General features: G+C 39.1%; 1 protein-coding gene across 2 annotated transcripts in view; it reads right to left on the bottom strand.

Annotated features, from left to right (window-relative positions):
• The window catches only part of LOC149195043 (uncharacterized), an 80,127-nt gene extending 60,438 nt beyond the window's left edge, over positions 1 to 19,689 (bottom strand). For both annotated transcript variants that reach the window (XM_089405233.1, XM_089405232.1), the window contains exon 1: positions 16,665 to 19,689. In XM_089405233.1, coding sequence (XP_089261359.1) covers positions 16,665 to 19,595 — 2,931 coding nt within the window. In that variant the 5' untranslated portion in view covers positions 19,596 to 19,689. The remainder of the gene's footprint in view (positions 1 to 16,664) is intronic.
• Between the last annotated feature and the right edge of the window lie 6,380 nt (positions 19,690 to 26,069).

Raw genomic sequence — 26,069 nt, forward strand, 5'->3', positions numbered from 1 at the left:
GTATAAATAGGAAGAAGTTTTAGAGGAAAATACATTGAGATTGTGAGAATTTGTGAGATTGAGAGCAGGCTTGAACAGCAAGGCTATAAGCCTTCAGTAATTGTAAAGGGCCATGAGTGTTGGATATCAGGCCAAAGATAAATTTGTAAGTAGCCTCATCTTGTTTATATGAAATATTGCTTCATATTATATATTTTGATTGATGGATTGAGGAACTTTATATTCGATTTCTGAAGTGAGATTTTGGAGTAAATTATGTATGTGAATTGTGAAAAGTAATATGGCAATTTTGTGAAGAATAACAAGGAAGGTTGCGTTGGATTCTGGTTAAATGCATATCTACTATTGGAGATTCGATTAAAAGAAGTGTGCAATGAACAGATCGATATTTATCTAACAATTGTTACTGTGTAAGCTTATTTCTGAATGGCTATTTTAAATCGATCTATAGTTTGTAGCCAACACCAGAATGGAAATAGAACAGCGGGTTCCCTGAAATTACCAGTCATGGTATGAGTGCATGGCGCTGTTGGTTGAATGATATTGAATGTTGGATATTGCAGAAATTAATTTGGATTGATTGTTAAAAAAATGGATGCATGAAGAAGACCGATTGGAGCAATTTGGGTATTTGTTATATTGAAATTATGATTGAAGTCTATGCTGCAGGCTTAGATGTGATCGACTTACAGAGTTGAACAAAATAGGATAGCGCAGAGTCCAAGTTGACATTTGAACAGAGGACGTAGAAAAATCGAACATCTCAGAGAGAGGATGGGTTCGGATATCAATTAAGAGGAGATTGATCCACGGCTTTGGCAATTTCACTTTCCGGAATGGTGAAATCATTTTTGAAAATCTAAACAACTGTTGTATTTGCTGATATTAATAATGTGTTAACGTTTTACAGAATGGAACGATTGCAGTCCTTAGCAGAGACAGAGGAGGTACTATGCAACAGCAAAAGAACTTAAAGGTATACATTCATATTCAGTCGATCTGTGAGTGAATTGGATTGCGGAAGTATGAGTTTGTCACAGTGCTTTTATGGTTAAATCGGGTTGTAGAATCCGTGATATAGTCAGATTTGGTCATGATTTATTAAAGACACAAGGTATACAATTCGAGATGGAAGAATTGGCGGAATTCTAAGGCATGATTGGACTGTAAAGGCGTTCCAAGGCGCAGTTAGGAAAAGGAATCATAAAAAAATTACAGTCAATATGATAGTTGATGCAATTGGCTTAACGCTGCATAGCCCAGGTATGGTTTATTACCACTAATGGTCTTTTGAATTAATATAATGAATCGAATGCTGAGATCTGGAATCTAAGGCGCGTTCTGAATTGTATAGCCCAGTTGTTGTTGACATTCGATATGTAACAGAACCTGAATATTGTAATTTACCATAGCTGGAAATAAATACACAAATGTGTTGGGTTTAATAAATCAAAGATGGAAAGTTTTAAAGGGGACAGGTATATTTTTACCAAGTCAAAGATTTGATTTCAGAACTGAAGACCATATATTATTGAGAAAACTGAATGTGGATCGATTTGCCATATGTTGAAAGAAGAGTGACCGTATTGTGTTATTTGGCATTTTGAATTCTGGTCGAACAGGAAACGTAATGGCGCATTCTTGAATCAAGCCATATGTGAATGAGAAGTATTAAGATTGCTGTGATTTGAATGATGATAAGGTTTCTTGTGTAATGATTGTTGGGTCCTTATTTTAAAACATAAAATGAAAATAGATTCCACAAGATAATGGCAGAGTGTGAGTTTGCCAAGTATTGAGGATTTGATTTGGGGAAAAAGCTGTGATGTAAGTTGATATGCAACAGATGTTTAAGATCCTGGTATTTGCAGGCTCCTGCCTGCGTCACAAGGACAGTCCTTCCCCACAGTCTGTGAACTTGGAGTCCAAGGGCTAGAGTACCTGTAGATCTCTATTCAATCTTAAAGATAATTGTTAGATCGTATGGTGAATCAGGTCACCTAAGATAACTTGTACCAATATAATGTTCTTATCACTGACAAACGAAATAGCAATTGCAATATTTGGCACAATATAGAGTTTAAACAAATAAACTACTAGCACATGCCATAGATCAGCAGATAGAAGAACACCATGAACTAAAACCCCAAAGTCTTTTTATTATTAAAAAAATAATTCCAGCAAAGTAGAAGCTAAGTACATCAATAGAAAATTATTTCACCCAAAGATGTGAAATAGAAGTTCAATAACTTCCTTACATAGAGAGAACCCCTCCAAATGGAAAATAACAGCTAGTTGGCTTGATCTTCATCAAAATAATCTCCACCGTCGATAATAATTTGATCTTCCTTTAATCTCGATTCTTCACAGTTGATTTTTCTTTTTAAGGAAAAACTCGAATTTCTCTTGAAAACCATCTTTTATTAATCCAAAAATTAATATTTTAGACTAATTTCCTCAAAAAAATGACTTTGACTAAACCACCAAAGTCCTAGGGGTCAAATTTTCTTAAAATATCCATTTTTCCCTTGGTGGAAGACCTCCAAAAAATTATTCATTTTTGACCTATGAATTTTTTATTATTTTCCACTTGAAAAGAATTTAATTTCTCTAAAAAAAAATAATAATAATAATAATAATAATTTCTCAAAATTAATTAATTTTTTGACTTGGGATTTTTATTTAATTTTGCTAGAAAAATTAATTAATTGACTCTAGAGGGGATTTAATTATTTTTCCACCCTCAAATATTTTAGCCATGGTGTCTAATTATGAGGGACAATGCACTAAAATATTTTTTACATCAAATTATTACAATATCAACCCTTAGAAGGGGAAATACACATTTAGACTAGACCCTCAAGACATTACCCAATTTTGCGACACAATATGATATAATATGAAACCAAGTGTGTCTATAATAAAATGATTTAGCCATGGTGTCTAATTATGATGGACCATGCACTAGAATTATTCCAAAACACACTTTTACAATAGACTTGATAAGCACTAAGACTCACTTAAGACATTGCCAAAGAACTCCATCCTAGCTTTGGGGTTATAGCTGGAAGAAAAACTTTGTCGATTATCTGTTTTACAAACACACATAATTCGGGTAGGTTAAAAAACTTACTAGGATGAAATCCTTTGACAAAATCATAGGCTTACGTAAGTGCAATTATATAACTCAATGGTCATACTAGCATCATTTACAGAAATTGCAAAAAATTATATAACACACTTTGCAGAAATTGGGTTTTCAATCATATAAATGGAAGATGAATGATGATATTAACTTGAAAAAATTTTATTTGTTGCTATATACTCTGCTTCTTGGATTGTTGACAAAGTGTGGTCAACAGTACCCTCAACCTCCACAATTTCTCAATTCCAGTGGCCAGCTCATTATTTTGCTGGACCAAACTGTTGATACTATTGATTTGCAGCAGTCCCTCCAAAAATTCCATGGCTTCAATTGCCACATCTTTACTGCCATATCCTTGCTGCTTTAACTCTTCATCAACAGGTACCCTTTTAAAGGACTCTGGTAGTTTTTCCCATAACTGCGTCATGAAGGATGTACCTCCAGCTTTTGCACAAGATATGGGCTTATTACAACAATTCTTCGGTTCATTCATGGTTGGTTCTCCTCCATTTCTTTCCTCAACAAAATATACAATTCCATTTATTGCAAGCTACTAGTTACCTTTCAAAACAGTTTCATCTCCATACTCCCGGGTTGAAAAATGAAATAAAATTTCAATTTCATGAGACAAACTTGTCTCATGCTTCTCCCTTCCTCCTTCTGACAACATTTGTTGACCATCTTCTACAACCCCAGCAGTCATTACACCCTGTAATTTATCAAAATATTTAGATCCTTGAGGCATCTCAGCGTCCTCCTGCTTCTTTCCTTTATTTCTCGTGAAAGCTTCTTCAAACCATGGATTATCTAAGCAATCATCCATAAATTTTAACAACATTGAATTGGAATGTTGTTCTTTCCCTTTTGTGAGGTTGTCCACCTCATCTTCGCTCTCCTTAACAGCTTTTGAGAGTTGTTCTTCACCTTCAGCATGGCTGCCATTGTTTGTTGTCATGGTTGTCCTTGTAAACTATTTGCAAGGTTTCCTTTGATTGCTTTTTGGAAACAATCTGATTTCTTCTTGCCCCGGCTTCTATGAAGCAGTCCCTGAGCCTTCTTCTTCTGTTAGGACAATCTTTAAAGATTGTCCACCCTTGGTTGAATCCTTCTTTTCTTTTTGGTCTCCTTGAAGGAAATGTGTGTTCTCTTCTCCCTTTTGGACAATTTGTCCATGCTCCAGGCCTGTTAACACACCTTCCTAGCCATTCGGCAAAATTTTATTTTCTAAAGGCAAATCCATTACCTTAGCACCTGCAGCTTCCTTCTTTGTATGTTTGTCAGGATCCATATTTCTTTTTGTTGTCACAGGTTTGTTGTCGTTTCTTCCCTTTCTTTCCCCTCCCTCTATTCCTCCCTCAGGTTTGCTGTCGTTTCTTCCCTTTCTTTCCCCTCCCTCTATTCCTCCCTCAGGTTTGCTGTCGTTTCTTCCCTTTCTTTCCCCTCCCTCTATTCCTCCCTCTATTCATAGTGTGTTCTAAATAATTTTTTCCCTTTTTATCTTTAGCCTGCTTTCTTGAACCTTATTCCTTTGATCCTCTCAAAAATATCACCCTTATTTATCTATTTTTATATGGTCCTTTTCATAACTATCTAGATAGATTAAATTATCCAACCTATGATATGTATACAACTTTACCAATAAATTCATATTAACAAGTTACCCTTCATTTAATAATAATACATTAAATCCTTACTATCACTAACTTTTCCTAAAACTATTAATTACCCTAACCATTAATAATTAGAATATTAGTATAACTAGAATATAATAATAACTAATATCATTATTTTTAGTTAATATTACTAATAATATACATTAAATATTAATATAGATATTACCTTTTCTTAACTAATCCAAATGATTTAGTATAACAATAGTTAATATTATATTAGTTATTACTAAATCTTTACTATTTATTAACATCCCTAGATCTAGTAATACTTTTTCCCATTAAATAACCTCGATATTAAATTTATACTAATCAGTTACACATACCAGCGTTAAGAAGATTAATAATATAACATTATTATAAAAATAATATAACATTAATTATTATTAGTTTAATTAACATCTATTCTTTTCGATTAATAACTTTGGTTAACTAATTAATGAAATATCTTAAAATAATTCTTACATTTACTAACATCCCTGATAATATATAATTATTAAATCCTTACACACTAATCTATTAGTGTTTTACTAATTAATTTATATTAAGAAGTTACCCTAGCCATTAATAATAAGAATAATTCTTTTATGTTAATATAATATTAAAATTATTCTATTAATAGTAATACAGGATAACAATGTTATCACATTCCCTAGATTTTGGACTCATAATTGGTTAAAAAAATTTACTTAAAATTAAAATTAAATAAGATACTTTTTTTTTTTTTTTAACGGTAACGGATATACTTTATTTAGAAATCTGAGTTAACCCAGGCATTTTCAACCTGTTTACATTTCTTTCATTTCCTATTTCCCGCCTAAGGGGATTCTGCGTGCCTGGGTAATGCCTGAACCTATCTGAGCTGCGCATTTCCGTCATACAGACTATATTTGCCATGGTTTTAGCTGGTAATCGCTGAAGATTCTTGGACATTGGATTGCTGACTGTTGAAGACCCTTAATTTCAGCCTCTGACCATTGTTATCCGTTGTGGAGCCCTGCAGCCGAACACAGTGGCGCAAGAGCTATCCGATTTTCAAGATCCTCCATCCGATCCCTTTCAGAGTGCAGGTCCTCATAGCGGGTGTCGAAGGAGTCCATCTGAATATCAAGGAGAGGAGCGTATTCCGCCTTCAGTGTCGAAAGAATGGTCTCCTCTGTACAGATCTTAATCGTTTGCAAGCCTCCCTTTTGAACTATCTGCGCCTTCCCTGTGTGTTGAATTTGGATTGGGAAGAATTCCCCAGAATTACCTGTACTCATTTTGCTGTGGCCTGTTACAGCTGTTGTATTGAAGATATCAGACTTATTCTCTCGAGCATGCTCAGAATGATTCCATTTTTCCTGCTTGCTGTTCTGATCTACCCTTGAGCTAAGGTATGAAATTTGAGGAAGCGCTGTTGCCATTATAGATAAGAGTTCCCGGAGCTAATAGGCATCCTTTGTTTGCCATTTCGTCTGCCTCCTTGTTCAAACTTCTGAGAATATGAAATATTTTGAAAGAGTTGAAATCTTGCAGAATTAGCTTTAATCTTCTGAGGGACTTGTTGAGGATTGCCCTATTGAACTGGTCATCTGAGTTGATCTTACTGATGAGGATTTCAGAGTCTCCGAATACTTGGCATTCTTTGATGCCTTCATCCCGAGCTATTTGGCAGGCTTTTGTGAGGGCAAGAAGCTCTGCCTGATTGTTGGTGGAGATGCCTAGCCCCCAGCAGAAGTGAACCTTCCTGAGATTGTCTGCGAAGTAAATAACTCCTCCAGCTCCCGCAGTCCCCGGATTTCCTTTGCAGGCACCGTCAAAGAAGATTGAAGTTGTGTTTTGATTCTTCCACCAGATTTGAAAGACCTCTTCAGATTCTCTGATTTTCCAAGGAGGAGAAGGGAGGGGAGGGGGAGGGGCGCGGATTTTACTAGAGGGGTTGGGGCTATGGAGGTTCAGCCAAGCCTTTTCAGAGGGGAGAAGGGAGGAGTCAAAGATTTGAGGATGCTGGAGGACAGATTCAATAAGAAGACCTTTGGCAATTGAGGCGGTTTTGGCAGGAGAGCGAGAGGAATTATTGAAAATTAAGTCATTCCGGGCAAGCCAAATTTCCCAGCAAACAAATTTGGGAATGGAAAGCCATATGTGAAACCACAAGGATTTCTTTGGGATGGATTGGGGGTAATATTGGAGCCATTCAGAAAAAAGATCGGCAATGGAGCTGTGCTGGGGCGGGGAGACGGGCAGTCCAAGAAGAGTTAGTGTCCATACTTCTCTGGCAAAAACGCAGTCAATAAACAGATGGGGAGCTGTTTCTCCTGAGTTTTTACACATTGCACATCTGTGAGGCCCAACAAAGTTTCTCTTTGACAAGTTGTCCCCTGTGAGCTGTTTATTCAGCATGAGGGTCCAGAAGAAGAAATTAACTTTGGGAAGTCCCTTGGCATCCCATACCTGTTTCCAGAACGATGGCGTTCTCAAACTGTCTTTTTTGGTCTGTAAGGCAGAGTAACCCAAAGATGGCGTGTAAAACCCTGTTTCGCCCCACCCCCATCTGTCTGCGATGTTGCGGTGGACCGGCGCTGCATTTAAGAGCAGAGATTTGAGGATTTCGATTTGATGTTGCAGCTGCTCTGGCACTGGAGGGATCGCCCATTCGACCCAATTTCCTCTGCTGTCCCACTCAGAGATATCGCTCAGCTTTCTTATTCCTGCCTCGTGGAGCCAATTTCTGATGTCCCGGATTTCTGCGTGGAAGCTGAGAGGAGGGCTGTTCATGATGCGGTCTTTCCAGAGAAGAGTCTTCTCCCCATTACCTGGGATGCGGTAAAGATGTTTACTAAAGCTGCTTATGCTTTTCCTACAGAGGTTCCAGGTATATGTACCTGTTGTTGTGTTATTTGCTGACAGGTGCCTGAGGGAGATCCCCTGCGCATATTTGGCGGTAAATGTTTCGCTGATCTGATGTGTAGGATTTGAATATATTTTCCACAGGAGCTTGCATCCAAGTGACAGGTTCGAAAGGGCAGGATCTCTGATCTGCAGCCCGCCTTCCAGAAGTGGCCGCTTGACTAGCTCCCAATTTGCCAAATGGATTTTATTTTGGTTGCCTCTGCCTCCTTTCCAGAGAAAGTCTCTTAGAAGACTGGAGATCTGCTCCATGATGTGTTTCGGGGCCAGCAGAAAGGAGGCTTGATAAATGGGAAGTGCTGATAAGACGGATTTAAGAAGGATAGTTTTCCCTCCCTTGGTGAGCCAATAGCCTCCCCAGGAGGTGATCTTGTCTTTGATTTTGCTGATGACACCCTGCCACAGAGATCTGTTATTGGCTCCAGATGTGAGGGGCAAGCCTAAATATTTGATGCTGTCCCATTGGGCAAAGCACTCAAATCCTAGGATCTGGCCTATATTATTGAGGTTTTGCTGGCTCACGTTCCATCCGAAAATCGAGCTCTTTCTGTCATTTATCACAGCTCCTGAAGCTCTACAATAACTTTTTAAAACAGCATCAAATTTGACTGCTATTCTAGTAGAGGCTCCTCCTAGAAGAATAGAGTCATCTGCAAAGAGAGCGTGATTTATTGGGTTTAGAGCATTTGCGATTCGGATTCCAGGGAGATCACCTGTATTCATTTCCGCAGCCAGCTTCCTGCTAAGAGAATCGGCCATAAGGATGTACAAGAAAGGTGAGAGGGGACAGCCTTGCCTTAATCCGCGGTGTGCTTGAAAGAATGATGCTGGGCGACCATTGACCATGGGGGCAATCCATGGGCATGAGATGCATGCTTTGATGAGATTGATGAACTGAGGAGGGAAGCCAAAGGATCGTAGAACTTGGAGTAGGAAGGAATGGTTGACTCTGTCAAATGCATTAGCCATATCAAGCTTGATCAGCATCCCCTTCTCTTTCCTCTGTTTGCTGGAGTGGATAGCTTCCTGCACTTGGATGATATTATCCAAGATGTGTCTGCCTTTGACGAACCCCCCTTGGGCTTTGGATATTAGTTTGTCAAGAAGGGGTTTAATTCTATTTGCCATAATTTTTGATAGAATTTTATAGGAGGCGTTGCATAGGGAGATGGGCCTGAACCTGCCGAATGTTTCCGGATTGGCCTCTTTTGGTATTAATGCAAGAAAGGTGGAGTTGATGCCTCCCCCAATCTTGGCTTTCCCAAAGAATCCGTGTATCATTTTCAGCAAGTCTGTTTTGATGATGTCCCAGCAGATTTTGAAGAAGTGTATTGTGAAGCCGTCCGGCCCGGGGGCCTTATCTGAATCCATTGCCCAAATAACCTTGATAATATCTTCTTCAGACACTGGTTTCAATAAAGCCCGATTGTCCTCATGGGTGATGAGGCGAGGAATGTGAGAGAGAAGTTCTTCGGTGTCTTCTTTGCATCCTTCATGCCTTGTGCCATATAGTTCTTTGAAGTGATTTTCAGCTGCAATTTTTATTTGATCAAATTTATTACAGATCTGCCCTTCATCATTTTTAATCTCTGTGATATGATTCCGAGATAGGCGGGCTTTGTATTGTCGGTGAAAAAAAGAAGTATTTCGGTCTCCTGCCTTTAACCAGAGGCTGCGAGATTTAAGTCTCCAGTGCTCTTCTTCCTTTCTGATCGATTGATGGATGTTTCTTTGAAAGGCTGCTTCTTTATTTAAAATTTCCGGGGTGATGTGGATCCCTTCCATACCTATTTGCAAGGTGTCCAGCTGCTGAACATCAATTTTTCTCTGATGGGTGATGGGGTTGTGAAGGTTCCTTAACCACCCCTTTAAAGCTTGTTTGGTAGCTTTTATTTTTTGCTCCCACACGAAACTTGGGGATCCGTTGATGGGGATATCCCAAGCTGATCGGATTATGTCCATGAACCCTTCTTTTTCGATCCATAGTGGATTAAATTTAAAGGGAATGGGCCCAAGATCTTCTTCGGGGGCCAAAAGGAGTTGAATTGGCTTGTGATCCGAGGAGAGCTTGGGGAGAATTTTTGTAGATATGAGGAGTTTTTCCATCAGCAAGGAGCTTTGTATTAGAAATCTGTCCAGCCGGGCAGCGATGTGGTCAGGCCCAGTTCTGTTATTTGTCCAAGTATATTTGCCTCTCACCGGGGCAAAATCTAAAAGATCCCACTGCTGCATTATTTCCTCTACCAAAGGGAGAGTCTGATCTCTGTTGCTGTTGCCCCCCCTTTTTTCTTTTGGCTTCATGACTATGTTAAGATCTCCTCCCAGAACAATGTTATTTAGGGAGTGAAGATCTAAAAAGGCCGAGAGAGTATTCCAACAGTCTCTTTTTTCTGCATAGTTAACAGGAACATATAAATTGAATAAGGCAATAGTTAACTTACTTTCTAGATGCTTGAGCTCCGTGAAGATCCAATGTTGGGTCTCATGGGAGTTAGCCAGGTGGAACTGATCTTCCGACCAGAGAGTTGCAACGCCACCCGAGGTTCCCCTTGAGCTGACTGCTATGCCTTCGTTCTTCTTCCATTTGGATTTGCTGATATCCTTGAGGGTTTGACCATCGATTTTGGTCTCTTGGAGCAGGAGGATGTCTGAGGGTTCTATTTTCATTAGATCTTTGACGGCATCAATTTTTGGTTGGGACCCCAGGCCTCTACAATTCCAAGAGACTATTCTCATTATTTACCTGGTGAGGGGTTTGGGATTCCTCCCTTGGTGGATCTTCCTCTGGTATTTCTTCCTATTGTCATCTCTATTGTGGATTGGCTGCCTTGCATTTTGAGTCGCTCTGCTTCCTCCTCCCTGACTGCTTTGTGGGTCTTCCTGCCTGCTTTCTTTGAGGGTCTCTCATAAGACTCTTCCTCTGAGGAGTCTGAAGGTTCTGGCAATTTTTTCTTCTTTGTTATATCTGCATATGAAAGCCTGGAGGGGCTTCCCTGAGGAGAGCCAAGCGATGCTTCTCCACCTCGCTCTTTATTTGCCTGTGGTTCTTCGGCCTGTGCTGGTATGATCAGTTCCGTTTCTGGGGGTTCTGATGGAGAGGCTTCTTCAGAAAGTGGGATCTCATCCGTTTTCTGTTGGGTTTCATTTTCTTTGCTGGGTTTTCCTTGATTATTCCCCTTTGTGGCTCCTTTCCCTGTTGCTTTTGCGTTGCCCGTTTTCTGGATTGTAGTCCATTGATCTCCCTTGGGGGGATGGCTCTGTTCTTCCGTTTTTTTCTTGCAGTGTTTTGCGAAGTGACCATAGCCATGACAGTGTCTGCATTTGAAGGGGATCTGCTCATAATCCAGCTCCTGGATATGGGACCATCCTGCCACTGTGAGTTTTATTGCTTCAGGTAGTCCTTCTTCCAGATCTACTTCCACGCATATTCGGGCGCAGGAGTATTGGTCTTTCCTCACGGCCTGATCAATGTATTTGCCCAGAGAGTTGCCGATGATTTGGAGAGATTTCTGGCTCCAGCAGTGTAGGGGGAGATGGGGGAGCCGCACCCACACTGGAACCGCAGAAGGGACATCCTGGGTCGGATCGAAATCTGGAGACCATTTATTTAGGTATAGTCCCTGTGGCCCCATGAAATATGGCCCATTCCTGAAGATGAGGCTCCGATCTTCTGCTGATTCAAAGACAAATACAAAAAAGCCTTTGCCTACGAAGTAAGATTTAATTCCTTCCTTGATCAGAGGGGTCCAGTTTCTCTTGATCCAGTCTTCTACAGATTTGGGCGATGGCCAGAGCCCAGTGAACTGTCCTATGAGTCCTCTATCTGCTAGATTCAAAGCCGAGCGGCAGGTTTCCTCCTCAGGGAGAGCCACCGTGGGAATGCAATCTTTTTTCTTAACAAATTTCTGTTGTTGAGCAGAGGGAGGCCGTTTATTGCATGCTTCGATTATTCTCTGAAATTCTATAACTTCTGGAGGGAGGGGGGGAGGATCCGCCTCCCCATCACCGGGCATGGCTGCCAAGGCCGCAGCTGCAAAAGATCGCTGCACCAGACAGGGACTGCGCAGGGGCTAGGTCTCGCTGTAGGCTACGCGGGTCCGATCCGAGCTTATCGGAGCGTTTTCATTAAATAAGATACTTTTTAACATAATAATATTATTTTAATTAAATTTCTGGGTCAGTTATAGCCATTTGCCCGGTCCAGTCTTATATAGCCATTTTTCAGTCAATCCTAGCCGTTGGAAAGTATGATCTCCCTATTTAAGATACAGCCATGATCTGATTCTTCAACTTATCCTGACGATGAACCACACTCGTTGATTCAAAATGCATCGACAAATGTACTATCATGTGATTTAGGCCGAAATATTTTTTCTCATAACTTGACATAGATCACAGAAACCTCAATTCAACTATTAAATGCCTTTTCTCTTATTTGTTGAATTGTCCTTGTCTTTGTCTCTTAGACACAATCTTGCCTTATCTCCTTTTCTTTATGACAACCTTCAATGGTTGTCCTCCATATCCAGCATGGCTACCAGCCAACTCATTCTGGTTCGTTGTGACAACAATCTTTGTCAATATTTTGCAAGGCCGATTCCTCAACCTTATCTCTACTTGCCTCTCCTTTTGAGAAGTAATTTCTGCATCTTTTCCTTTCCTTTGGACAGTTTGTAACTTTGTCCCGGCTCTTGTCCTGCAAACACGTACAATTTATCAGCCCTAAAAACATGAGGCCATCACGCCTCTTCTGTTGCCTTCAACATCAATCTTTCCCGTTGTGTATGGTCCTTCTCACTCTGGTTGCCTTTATAACACAATGATGCCTTATCCTCCAGTATGGCAGATTTTGAATTTTGTCTTCCTCCAATGCTTTGGGAAACCATTCCTTCGTTATCCTCTATTCTTATGACAGTTCTAGACACTATCCTTCCTTGTTATTCCTGTGACCTGCAACCATACACAAACATCAGTATTAAAATCATGAGGTTTTCTAGCCCCATTCAATATCTCTTCCACCACATCTTCTATCAACTCCTTTTGCTGGTCTAAACCTTTCATGCAGTCCATGAAACTCTCAACTAGTCTCTCCCCAACATCTTTCTCATCCTCCTTTCGAAGGAGTATTCCTTCCTCTGGTTCACATCAGTAAATTCTCTTTTCTTTTTCACACTCAACTGCTCTGAGTTCTTAATTTCTCAATAGAGAACACAACAGGTGCTTCAACCTCCTTCTCAACTTCCTGGCATACAGCTGTCTAACAGACCATTGGATCTTCTTCTTCAAATCTCATAGATATCTTTGATATTACTTCTCCCTCTCTTGCAGCAGCATGCTTATTATACCGAGTCTCTCTTTTAACTCAGCGATCTCTCTATCAAACTCTTCTTGGTTTATCCTTCTTCCCTTGATGCCATCTGCTTTGGCATCTGTCTCCATTTTCTTGTGGCTTTCATCAAAACCCTTTACATGACAGTAGTGGTCATCTCTCTCTTTTTCCATGAGCTTCTACATGCTCATTGTGAGCTGCAAACAAGCCTCCACAGACACCTCACCAAGCTCTCTCCTCTGGCTCCACAGACACCTCACCAAGCTCTTTCCTCTGGCTCGGCACTTTGGTATCACAAGTTCTCCCTCAATGGAACCTCTTGAACATCCTTTGCTCTCTTATTTATTGCACTCTGCTCACCTCTCGAAAACTTCACTTCTTGTCTTCTCCTCTCTTAAGGACTTCCTCTGTCCTCCACTCTCTTTCAATGGAACCTCTTGAACATCCTTTGCTCTCTTATTTATTGCACTCTGCTCACCTCTCGAGAACTTCACTTGTTGTCTTCTCCTCTCTTAAGGACTTCCTCTGTCCTCCAGTCTCTTCCAACCTCAGCCAGAACACTTCATATGCAGCCTCTCTGTTGTAGCGTTCTTTGCCACAATCCCTGAGAACACTATTGGTTCCCTCTTACAGCTTTCCTAGTTGTAGTCAACGCCATCACATACTGCAGCTATCTCTACACTTATTAGCTTCTTGCTAAATTTAAATAAAAATTTAAAGACCTATTACCTGCTAGGTTTTCTTCACCACTGAGATCTCAAAATCTCAATTCTCCCAGCTCTGCTTCTTGGCTGGTACTTCTTCCAATTGCTCCAAATCCTCTGCTCTAGACTGAGTCTCAATGACTCGATCTCCTCCCTGCATCTTGCTCGGGTTCCCTACCTGAAATTCTCCTGCTGCTAACTCTCTATTATTCCTCTGCCTTCTCGCTCGGTGTCTCTTTTCTTTTATTTTCACGAGAAGTCTACTCTCTGGTTGGAAACCTCCTTTACACAACACTTTTATCAGTTTTAAATAAGATTCAAAACTATATTCTACCTTCCTTCGTGAGCAATCTTTTTTTTTCTCTTGGCTGGCTGCAGTTCTCCACAAATCACCTCCTCTTTAATTCCCAAAGAGTGTTACTGCGCTCTAATACCACTTTATATAGCAGTATACATGCTGCAGAATTATCTCCTTTTGTTTGATGGTGTTGAGCCAACACAACGCTATCACACTGCGAGGTCTTTGCCTTGTTATTATGGCACCTAAGCTTTAACGCTAGCCATGGTCCTCTTTCACTTTCTCACAGGGCCAAACTTTGCGCTCAGGGCTCCTCTTGGTGTGCCCGAAAGCGTTTACCAAACTCCTTTTGACCTCTGGCTTAGCCGAGGTGCATGTCACTTGATGTGCTCAGACGAAGCAACCTCGGTGATGACCGAGGTTTCTCGCTCGGGAAGGGACTGTGAACTGCCGGGGGGTAGGGCCCTGTGATGTTAGCCGAGAGGAGGGGTCCACAGTCCTTGTTCCCACTGGGAGTTTCATCCCTTGAATCGAACGTTTGAAATGCTCGATGGCAAATCAATGTGCCTTGTTGATTGCGGGTGGGGTCCACAATTGTCAGCAACCAGGTGGTCCGCAATCGCGGTTGCATTCCCTCCTCATTGTTTCGTCTCTCCTAATTATTTAACGTCGCCCTGGTTTACACCGAAGCCATTTCTATGGCTGGACTCCATACTCCGCCTTCTTTCATATGCAAGTGGATATCACGTGAAGTTCAACTTGCGAAGGCCAAATGTCTCGGACTTTATGTTGTTTAACCCAAAACTCTTCGACCTTTCCATCCTATGTCCGAACGTCACTCGACACTTGTGCTCAACCCGAAGATGCACCTGGGCTCACTCCAGGATGTATAGAAAACACTCGTCCTCGACCTAGTGATTCAAGCCAGAATTAGACATGACCTCCTCGGACAGGCCCTCTCAAACTTACACTCAGTGTAGCATAAACTGTGAGGGGGATTTCACGGGTACTGTATCAACACTAACTCGCACATTTCCCTCTCGAGGATTTTACATGAGCTGGTGGAATAAATGCTTGCACTCAGATACAATGACACAATAAAAAATGAGCATTCCATTACTTAATTAAGAAATGTTTACAGGGGGTGTTCCGTGGTTCTTTGGCCGAGCTCTCCCTTCTTGGATACTCAAGTCCCTATTCACCTTGAGTTGTTTTTCCCTGTTACTTCTCACGCTGGAACAAATGTATTCACCTCAGAGAATTGGGCCCTTCAAACAAGGTAATTACACATACTCAGACAAAGGGAAATAAACACAAAAGCAAAACTATGATTCTATTTTAATTCAAAAGATGTATTTATAGAGGACAGTTGCAGCCTCAATTGTTGTCCAGCAGAGCCCTCGTGCTCCTCTTTGAGTGGATTTTGCTCTGATCCCCGAGGGCCGAGACTCCTTTTCTCTCTCTAAGCTCGTCTTCGTGAACTCTCTCAAACTCTCTCTCTAAATGCCTTCTATTTGTAAAAAGAAATAGCCCAAAACACCAGCTCATCTAACAAACTAACAACCTATCAGTCTCAGATTCCATGGTACTATATCAAAATCCTACTACTTTTAATTCCCACAATTTATAAATGAGGGAAATTTTTTGGTACTATATCAAAATCCTACTACTTTTAATTCCCACAATTTATAAATGAGAGAAATAAAAATTTCCCTTTAGAAACTTCATGACCCCTTCGGGTTTAGACCAAATGAACTGCCTAGGGTTGATGTTGCTGCATCAATTTGTATGAATGGTGTGTTCATTTTTTTCCTAATTTTTTAAGACCAAATGAACTGCCTAGGGTTGATACCGCTGCATCAGTTTGTATGAATGGTGTGTTCATTTTTTTTCCGGATTATGGTTATTTCCATAATTTTGAAAATTATTCTAGTAATAATATAAATATATATAATAATAGTAATAATATAAATATATATAATAATAATAAAAAGTGAAAAAGATGAAAAATAATAAAGGAAAAGTAAAATAAAAACTATGGTATAAAGAAATAGCAAAAACAACCATTACTTTGTATGAAAAATAGCGAAAACAACAATTACAGTTAAAAACTTTGTTGTTCTCAAACACTAATGAAAAATTAATATAAATGAAACTGAAACCAAGAATTCGAAGATCTATGCAACCTTACTTATTAAAAAAAAATGCCTGTAAAAGCGGTGCCAATGTTTATTGTAAAAAATTTTGAGAGATAATGAAATAGCCTGTTGTGCCTGTTTTATGAAGGAATTTCTATTACGGAGATGTTTTCAGTTAAGGGTTTAACTTATTGCGCTTTAAAATCGTTAAAATCGTTAAGACTGACAGCTTTAAAAGTTGTAATACTTTCTTGTTATTATCAGTATTCGTGAATTTGCATTTTGGAAGGAAAGAAAAAAAATTGAATTCATAGCCATTTCTGCCCTTACTGAGTGTGCTTGTGAAATTTCGCAAGGTACTGAGATCCCCTCTGTATTAATAAAAGAGAGATGAACAATTATACCATATACTATATTTTCCATTATACGTATTGTTTCTTTAATGACATTATTAATGAAATAAAATCCCAAAGAGTTTGAGAGGTTACCTTTTTGTTGAAGATTGTTAAGTTGCTTATGGCTGCAATAAGAACAGATAGTAGCATATCTTCTTGCTCTGTTCGCTCAAAACTACCCAGTCCTTCAAAGTCCAGCACGACATAGATGCGTTTCTCTGCTGCTCTTGCAGTCATCCACACTCCATCAGTGCACCTTCCACCTGCTACGTCCAAAAGAGACCCTGACAGGTGATTTAACAGATAAGATTTTCCGCTGCTCTGTTTTCCCATGGATGATATCACTATAATCTCGCCTTCCCAGTTCCTAAGAACTGTGTCATAAATACCAAAAGTAATCAAATTTGTCAGAGATAAGCAGTCTGCATAACTCAGTTCCGGCGGTATCTCAAACCCATCCTTGAGAGCAAGCAATCCGTTGTTTTCTGCTCGGGCTATTTGGATAGGAACAAGGCAAGCAAGTCTGCGAATCCATGTTCCCATAGCCTTAGTTGCCAAGCCCGTTAGATCAACTGCTCCCCCAGATATCCATGGTTCAAATCTTTTTACATCAATTTGAATCTCTGTATTTGAGAAATCTTTACCTTTTTCCTTCTCCAATTGTTGAAGAAGAGATCTCAAGACATTCTGACATGCATGCTCATTACATTTCTGATCAATTTCTTTGGTGTTTAACAGTACATTGAAAAACACATCCTTCTTATCTTCACCGAATAAAGCAGGACTGGTTGCAAACTTGTCAAAAATATGGTATATATACTCCAGGGGTGGACAACATCCAGAAATTCTTCTTTCGTCAGGCACTTGAGCTACCTTGTTTTCTGTACTTTGTATCGCTTGCAATTGAACAACTTCATTTGCTGAAATAATTTTCAAGATGTAGGAACAGAGGTTACCAGGAGCTGATCCACTGAAGAAAACAAGATGACTCTGTGATCCAAAATTCACAATCTTCGTTTGAAGCTCTACCAAATCTCGGAAGCTTTTGTTCAGGGGAATGCTCCTCAAGTGGCTCATGACATCAGCCAAGACATATATACACACCGTGACAGAGGAGTCAATAGCTTTTTCATCCACCTCCATCATATCCCTGCTACCTTCTACCGCTTCATCATGATTGTCTGAGGACTTGTGGAAGACAAATAGAAATGATCCATCCACAGAAACAAGAGCTACCGAAACAGGTGAAGGAAGAATTAGTGGTTTGGGTTTCATCATTGGCTTCATATGGAGTTCCACCACCCTGACCCTATTTGTATCATCGATCAAGATCAATTCCCTTTTACCCGGTATCAGATGCATCCAGGTTAAGAATCCAGTGCCAGCAAATTTACGGAGATCCACATCCACCCCTGTCCAATCGAGGTTGCGGAAAGATTCACCAAATCTATGTACTGAAACCTTAGAAGTTTCCTTATCATAGAAGGCTAAAAATCGAGTACCTTCATCAACAGACAATAAATCATAACCCCTCCTGACTCTTTTTATGAGATCTAGCCTTGAACCCATGCGCGGGCAACTATAAACACACAGGCAGGGATCAGCCAAATTTTGAATGAACATTAACAAGTGACCAGACTTGAGGGCCACTACTTTTAGTATTCGTTCTACCTCGGGGTCAAGGGCGACTAACTCAAATTGATCGGTGAACGTAGGATTTATCCGATGCTCAGTGTTTCGGCTTAACTCCTCCAAATCATTTTTCTTTGGCATCAGCTCAGAAATGTTCCATGCAATGCTAGGCTTTTCATGTCCTTCAATTGAAACCTTCAGATTAAGCTCATACCTAAACCAAGAATTCTGGACTTCAAAAGCTTCAATGAACCTGCACACAGGCTTGTCTCTCATCACTGACATCTCACGCTTCATTTCTGAGAGGAATTTGTCTTCCTCTAAATGCAGGCTCTGCCGTAAAAGATTTATGGTTTCTGTGACTTGAGATTCAAGCTTCTTTTGAAAAGCGCTCCAGAATTCTTTCCTCAGCATGAATTCAAGATTATTTACAAATTCTTCTCTGGATGTCTTATAAAGATTTAAAATTACTGGTCTGACCTGTTTATTTGATAAGAGCTTGACCCACGTCGCTCGATCAACAGAAGCTCCATCCGTTGGCTCGAATTGCTTGAAAAGCTTGACAATCTCATCTGGTAAGTCGCGCTCAATACTCTTCAAGTTCTCTGTGGTCAAAATCTTCTCAATCAGAGGCATTCCAACCGAGGGCATTTGATTGTCAGTTTCCCCTTTGGCAACCAGCAATGCTACGAACCCGATGTTTCTACCTAAACACTGCAATTTCTTGGGAATAAACGACTTAACCCATCTTTGTATAGCAATGGAACTGCTACTTACAACTTCAAGGGATCCTTCTAAATGCCCTTGACGTTGACGTTTCATTCTCAAGATTACCCGTTCACCTGAAAATGAAAATGACGATAGAAGGGTTTCTTTGTTGGATTGTTGCAGTGTCGCCTTGAACTCCCTCTTTGGATTTGTACTTTTCAAAATTATTTCTCGTCCATATCTAACAGGTCCAGTTTGCTTCTGAAGCCCTTCAATCCTAAAGATAAAATGACCACCATTATCAACAGGATCAGTAAACTTGACCTCCGATCCGTGGTAGATGAGCTTCTTATCACAATCTTTGCCTGCTAAGATCTCACTCAACTCTTGGTGCAGTTGATCAAACCTGTCGACAGAATGAGAGCCGCGAAGTTCTTGATGATTTTGTGAAGAGGTCCCAGGCAAGGCCTCATCAAGAAGTTGTGCTCCACTAAAGTATTCTGGCAGAATTTTCAGAAAGGAGGCCACGACCCTCTTATGAATTGCTTCTATGGAGGACTCCGCAGAAACGCCTCCTCTGGCTTCTGCGATGGAATTGTTCAGAATTTTCATGAAATTGCAGTATTTCTCATATCTTGGAAAATAACCAATTTGTAGCAGAGAGACGAAATGTTCATTGCTCATTCTGCAGAAGCTCAAATCGCCATCCTTCGACCAGCTTTCGATTTGACTTCGAAGTTGATTAGCTTTCAGAGATTTCTGCTCTGCCCTTTTAGAAATACTTAAGGCCTGTAATCTGCAGTCAAGAAAGCACAACGATTATAACCATCACAGAATACAACATTACTTGGTGCTACGGGAGGCGCCGAAGCCGATTTCTTGAATTGCCTATCAATGGAAACACTAAATCCATCGGAAAGCCTGACATCGTTCTCAGAGTTTTTCACATGGCTTATTTGAAGCTTCTTCGTGCGTCTCCCTTTAAAAGCAGCAGTTCTGGCCGAAGAAGCTGAAGCTTCAAAAGGATAGTAGCCCTGAACACAAACATACAGATAATCGGAAAGCTCTACGAGATATCGAATGAAGTTACAAGAAACGTCCTTCCTCGAGGCTTCTTTGAGATCCTGACCTTCATGCCAGTAGAAAACAAAAATGGCCGATTTTTCAACTATTGCGTACAGTCCTGGCGCCAACTGATCAAGAACAACTTCTTCTCCCAACAAGCCTTGCTTCCTGAAAACCTCTACCATCATTTGCTTGTTCCCGTACAATCCTACCACAGGTATGCATCGCTGATTCAGAGCATTGAAATCTATGCGCACTTGAGTAAATTGAGTACCCGTTGCTACTGCAGAATTGGTAACAAGCTCATTGCAAAGAAGCAAAATTTGGCCCTGCGGGAGTTGGACCTTCTCAACAAAGCTAAGCTCCTGTCTGTCAGGCACAACACACATTACGTTGAAAAGAGTTGAACAGATAGACACAGAGGTTGAATCCATTGAAGCAGCAGAAACCATTCCTTCCTCGTCTTCCATAGCGTTTAACAGGATATTTGCCTTCATACTACCCTCAGCCTTCAGGAGCTAATATTGATACCGGAGAAGGAAAAACACTAAAGTGGAAAGACGAATATACCAACACCCCGACAAAGACGCGCACGCAAGCCGAAATACGGAACTGTTCAGTAAAACACAAAGTTGCCCGCGCATTCTATCGCGGAACATATAGTTCATAGGTTTCCGATGGTTCATATCAGTGACCCAAAGTATTTTACGTACTGTTTTGGGGATCCAACTGTACGTAAAATAAGAAAACAGGGATTCTTCCCGTACCCCTGTTCCTTCGATTACCCTGTAATATTCCTTGCTCTGCAAGTTAATGTAAGTCTGGACTCTGTAGAGTATAGAAAACTTCGTTTGCATAGGCATTTCCACTGTAAAAGAAGAATAAGGATCAGTTTTTGCATGGCATTGTCTCTCAGACTCATGGTTGGTTGTGTGTATAACAAAAGCAGCTTTTGGATGTCATTGTCTGTAAAGTTCATAGCTGTGTGTATAAGAAAAGCTTTGCTCAGTAAGCATAGGTTGATCAGTTGAGATCAGTTTCAATGATAAATGGGAAAAGTGTGTATCAGAAGATATATCTATGTTTGAGATATATAAAATTTATATATATACTTATATCCATCTTATTAATTCGGGATCCACCATTTCAATGATAAATGGAAAAAGTGTGTATAAGAACATATATCTATGTTTGAGATATCTAAAATTTATATATATTTTATATTCATTTTATTAATTCGGGATCTATTTACCCTCTTCTAAGGTACCAAGGATTAATTTTATATATAAATATATATATATATATATATTCTCCATTTATCCAGAGTTAAGAAGGAATCAAATTTTTTAAGGTGTAAATTTTAGTGAAAAGAGAACTAATTTTTCTCGGGTCTAGTAAATACAGAGTTAAGATAGATTTAGATACGGAGTTAAGATTAAGATGGATTTACGCTAGTGTATTATATATTAAAATTTTGTTGTTTTGTTTTTGAAGTTGAGATTAATATTAGTTTTAATGTTGGATTGAAAATTCGTTTGTTCATGTATGGATTGTGTAATCTTCATGACAAAATTTTATCTCAAAGATAATTCTCATTCTCAATTCCTCCATCTTCATGAAATTTAACTACTAATTTAATAATAACTAAACTCCACTCAAACCAGCGAATATACACTTTCATAAATAAAAATCTATTAAATTATTAAATTTAGCTTTAAAAAATTTTAAATAATTATTAATTTTAAATATTTTATTATTCAATATTATAGATATAAATATATATGTGCCATGATTTGTTTATATTTATAATTTATTTAAATGTAAATTTTATCTTAATAAAAAATAGAATTTGAAATTTGAAAGGGAAGATTAGATTAGTTTAATCAGTGAATGCCTTGTTATTGGGAAGTCACTTAGACCTACCCTAATTTTCTATGGAAATCAAATGATCAAATTGTAAAATATATGATATTTTCTATGAAAATCAAATGATCAAATCCTAAAATATATGATAAGAAAATAATCAATTAAAATTTTTATTATTAGTTAATGTTTAGAACTCAATGAAATATTATATATTTATAAATAATAATTAAAAAATAATAATTGAATATTATCATTTAAATTAAATAAATTTAATTATTTAAAAATAAAATAAAATTATTTTTACTTTTCAAATAATAAAATTTATTATTACAATCAATTTTACTGCCTATAAAATTATATAAGTATATTCAAATTATAGTAACATTTTCCAAAACCTTAAAAAGTTCCATGCAATTGTTAATACCTCATTCCAAAGCAAAAGCTTCATCTTATAAAAATGCATTTATGGGTCTAAACAATCAAAACAACTATTTTTTTAAATAAAGAAAAAGGTAATGATTTCGATGTAAGTGCTTCTTATAATTTTGAAGCAAGCAATTTATTATTAAACAAGTGTAATATGAAGCTTGCTACTTAGTACCTGCTTCTTATGTAAGAAGTAATTGATAGGTAAATTAAAGTAAAAACAACAATAAAGAACTAAAATTACATATAGACAAATGCTTTCATCACTGAACAATTTGGTTTAAGTGATTGTATTAAACATAATCACATTATATAAAATATTTGTCACTGATTGTTTGTTGGCAGGCGGTGGCTTAGAAATTTGTTGAAAATACCATCAAGAAAAAAAAATCCTAATTTAGTTTGTCCTTGAATTAAATTAGGAATTAAATTGTAATTCCACATCTCATGACAACTTGTAATAGTTAACTAAGTTAATTTGACTTAGTTGGCTCGGTTAATCTGAATTGAGGGTCTAACTTGAGTCATGTAGAGTGTCTCCTACATTATAAGAGCCCTCGTTGAGTTTATTTTGAGTTATAATTATTTAATTTAGTTTAACTGAGTTAAATTCGGTTAAACTAGTTCCAACTGATGGAGGAATTAGTGGGAGATCCAGCAATGCCGCGTAACCTGCAGACCTGCAGTAGTGGGGTGTAACCAGGAGTGATCAACCAGTAAACTAAAGATTCACTCATAATTAACTCATGGATGTCAAATCAGAGAAAGACACAATTGAGATTGGAGTTCAAGGACAGTGTACTATGAGTTGTATAATCATCTGAATTGTACAGGTGGTGCATGCAATCAGAGGAAGGCCTGTGAGGGTTACACAATTCATAATTGTGGGATTTCCCAATTAAATATGGGCTAATTCCCAAGGGAACAACACAAGGAAATAGAAGCTTGGTAGGCAACAGAATTAGCTAAGTATTGGCTTGAGCTTATGTGGGAAGCAGGGAGATAGATAGTGATAGTGTAGAGGTTGCTCGGGCTTGAGCAAAGCATTGTAATCTTCTCGTATTTTCTTATTAATGCAATATATAAATAGCAGGGTTTTTTAGCTGTGGCTTTCCCTAGAAAATCATTGTGTTATGTGTGATTGAATTCTTTCTCTTATATGCTTCATGATTTCATCGATCGTTTATTGTTTCTGTTGATGAGTGGAGTATATTCAAGTCAATTGTTATAGTATATTACAATCTACAGTTTGAATTTACAAGAAATTTCTACATGGTATCGGAGCTGAAATCACTATAGAAGAGGAGAATACAAGTTTGTCTTTTGCAGGAGAAATCGAATTTGCAGTATCATACTTCAGAGCCAAGAGGATGTCATTCTACGAATTGAAACTTGAATATGCCCTTGAGGGTAGTTCTAATTATATTGCTTGGAAGGATAGGTTGGAGGCGGCGTTGGAAGACAACAGGCTTAAGGAATTCATAGACAATGATATTCCTAAGCCAATTGATGCTCAAGATCTAGCAGAGTGGAGAAAGTGTGTGGCTAAGGCAAGAAGGATTATCCAAGAAGGAGTTCGAGATCATATTGTCTCGAACCTCCACGATAAGGAGACTCCATTTGCAATGTGGAAAGCCTTAACAGCCCTGTTTCAAAACAACAGTGACCACAAGAAGTTGGCACTGAAGGACAAACTCAAAAAGATCAAGATGGAGAAGGGTGACTCAATACCGAAGTACTTAAGCAAGTTCACCCAATGTCAAGATGAGCTTGGAAGTGTCGGTGTTACAGTTGTTGAAGACGATATGGTGAGCCTAGCACTTCTAGGCCTTCCCAACATCTGGCACAACTACCAAGACTCGGTTAATGGGAGGTAGAAGCTACCAAAGTGGGAGCGATTTATGGTCTGATTTGGTACAAGAAGAGATTCACTGGAACACCAGAGATGGGACCTCATCCAAAGAAGTGGAAGAGGACTTTTCATTAGTCAGTAAAAAAAAAAAATCTAAGGGAAAGAAGTCCCAAGGCATGGAGGGTGACAAGAAGAAGGACTTGTCGAACATAAAGTGTTTTCACTGTCACGAGTTCGGGCACTATGCTATGAAATACCCACAGAAGAAAGCAAGCAAGAAGGAGCATGTAGTAGCAGCAGTAGGTGAAGCTTTGGCTTCACAATTTGAACTTGATTTCACTCTCATTGCATGCATGGCAAGCATGTGGTATCTCGACAATGATGCCTCGTTCTATATGATGGGGAATAGAGATCTCTTTAGTGACTAGGAGGAGAAAGACCTCAAGCAAAACATAGAGTTTGGAGATGATGGGACGTATAGTGCGACTGACATCAGTACTGTTACTTTTTAGAGGGAGTCTGGCTCCTCTCTCATACTCACAGGTGTGATGCATGTTCCAAGACTAAATCTTGTTTCCATCACGATATTGGAAGACCGTGGTTACGATGTGATTTTTAGCAAAGGAAACGTTTTCCTTAAACACGTTGTCACAGGACAAGTGAAACCGATCAGTGTGCGGGTTAAGAACCTGTATGCACTTGAGGTACAAGATGCATGCAAAGCCTTGAGGAACAAGGCAAAGGTTAGAGACTTGGTGGTTGAGAGGGAGCATGAATTACCTCTCAACATGCAGCCTCAGAAGAAGCCTCAGCAATTTGTGGAGCACCCACAAGTGGAGAAGTAGAGAGGAGACCGAGTGGAGACATCCACTCAAGCAGAGAACTCTAGTAGGGGGGATTTCAAGCCAAGTGGGAAGAAGGAGCACATGCAACCATACTTCCAGGTGTGAGGTGGGGCGATATGAAACCTTAGTCCAAGAGTGTTATAAATTGGGTCGGGTCCATTGAGGTGTGTTTGTTTCATGGATCATTACCTTGTTACGGGGGGCGCACAATATTCAGTAGTAGGAGGATCAGTGTCAGTCAGACACTGAGGAGTGCAGAGCAGTGTTGACAACAGAGCAGGAGGCTCAGTAACAGAGTCAACAGCAACACAATTTTCCCAGTAGACAGTTGCAGACCCAGTTTATTGAGTTTATTTTGTTTGGATGCCTTTTTTTTTGCAGTGGCAACAATAACAGTGACAAGAGTTGCATGCAGAACATTCCAAAGGTACCGAATCAGGATAGAGTTGAATTCCTTTCTTGTTGAGAGGGAGTGTTGAAAATAACAACAATAAATGTTAAAAATAACATCAAGAAAAAAATCATAATTTAATTTGTTCTTGAATTAAATTAGGAATAAAATTGTAATTCCACATCTCATGACAACTTGTAATAGTTAGATAAGTTAATTTGACTTAGTTGGCTCAGTTAATTCGAGTTGAGGGTCTAACTTGAGTCATGTAGAGTGTCTCCTACATTTTAGGAGACTTGGTTTAGTTTTTTTAATATAATTATTTAATCCAATTTAACTGAGTTAAATCCAATTAAACTAGTTCCAATTGATGGAGGAATTAGTGGGAAATCCAACACTGGGTGTAACCTGCAGTAGTGGGGTGTAACCAGTAGTGGTCAACTAGTGGTAACCTGCAGTAGTAGTAGTTGTATAGTCATCTTAATTGTACAAGTGGTGCATGAAATTAGAGGAAGGCCTATGAGGATTGGGCAATTCATAATTGTGGGATTTCCCAATTAAATATGGGTTAATTCCCAAGGGAACAACACAAGGAAATAGGAGCTTCGTAGGTCGCAGAATTGGCTAAGTATTGGCTTGAGCTTGTCTGGGAAGCAGAGATATAAATAGAAATAGTGTAGAGGTTGCTCAAGCTTGAGCAAAGCATTGTAATC

Source organism: Pinus tabuliformis, chromosome 2_2, assembly GCF_031772625.1.
Source record: "Pinus tabuliformis cultivar Carrire ecotype Pingquan chromosome 2_2, CPIR1, whole genome shotgun sequence".
NCBI classification, from domain to species: Eukaryota; Viridiplantae; Streptophyta; class Pinopsida; order Pinales; family Pinaceae; genus Pinus; species Pinus tabuliformis.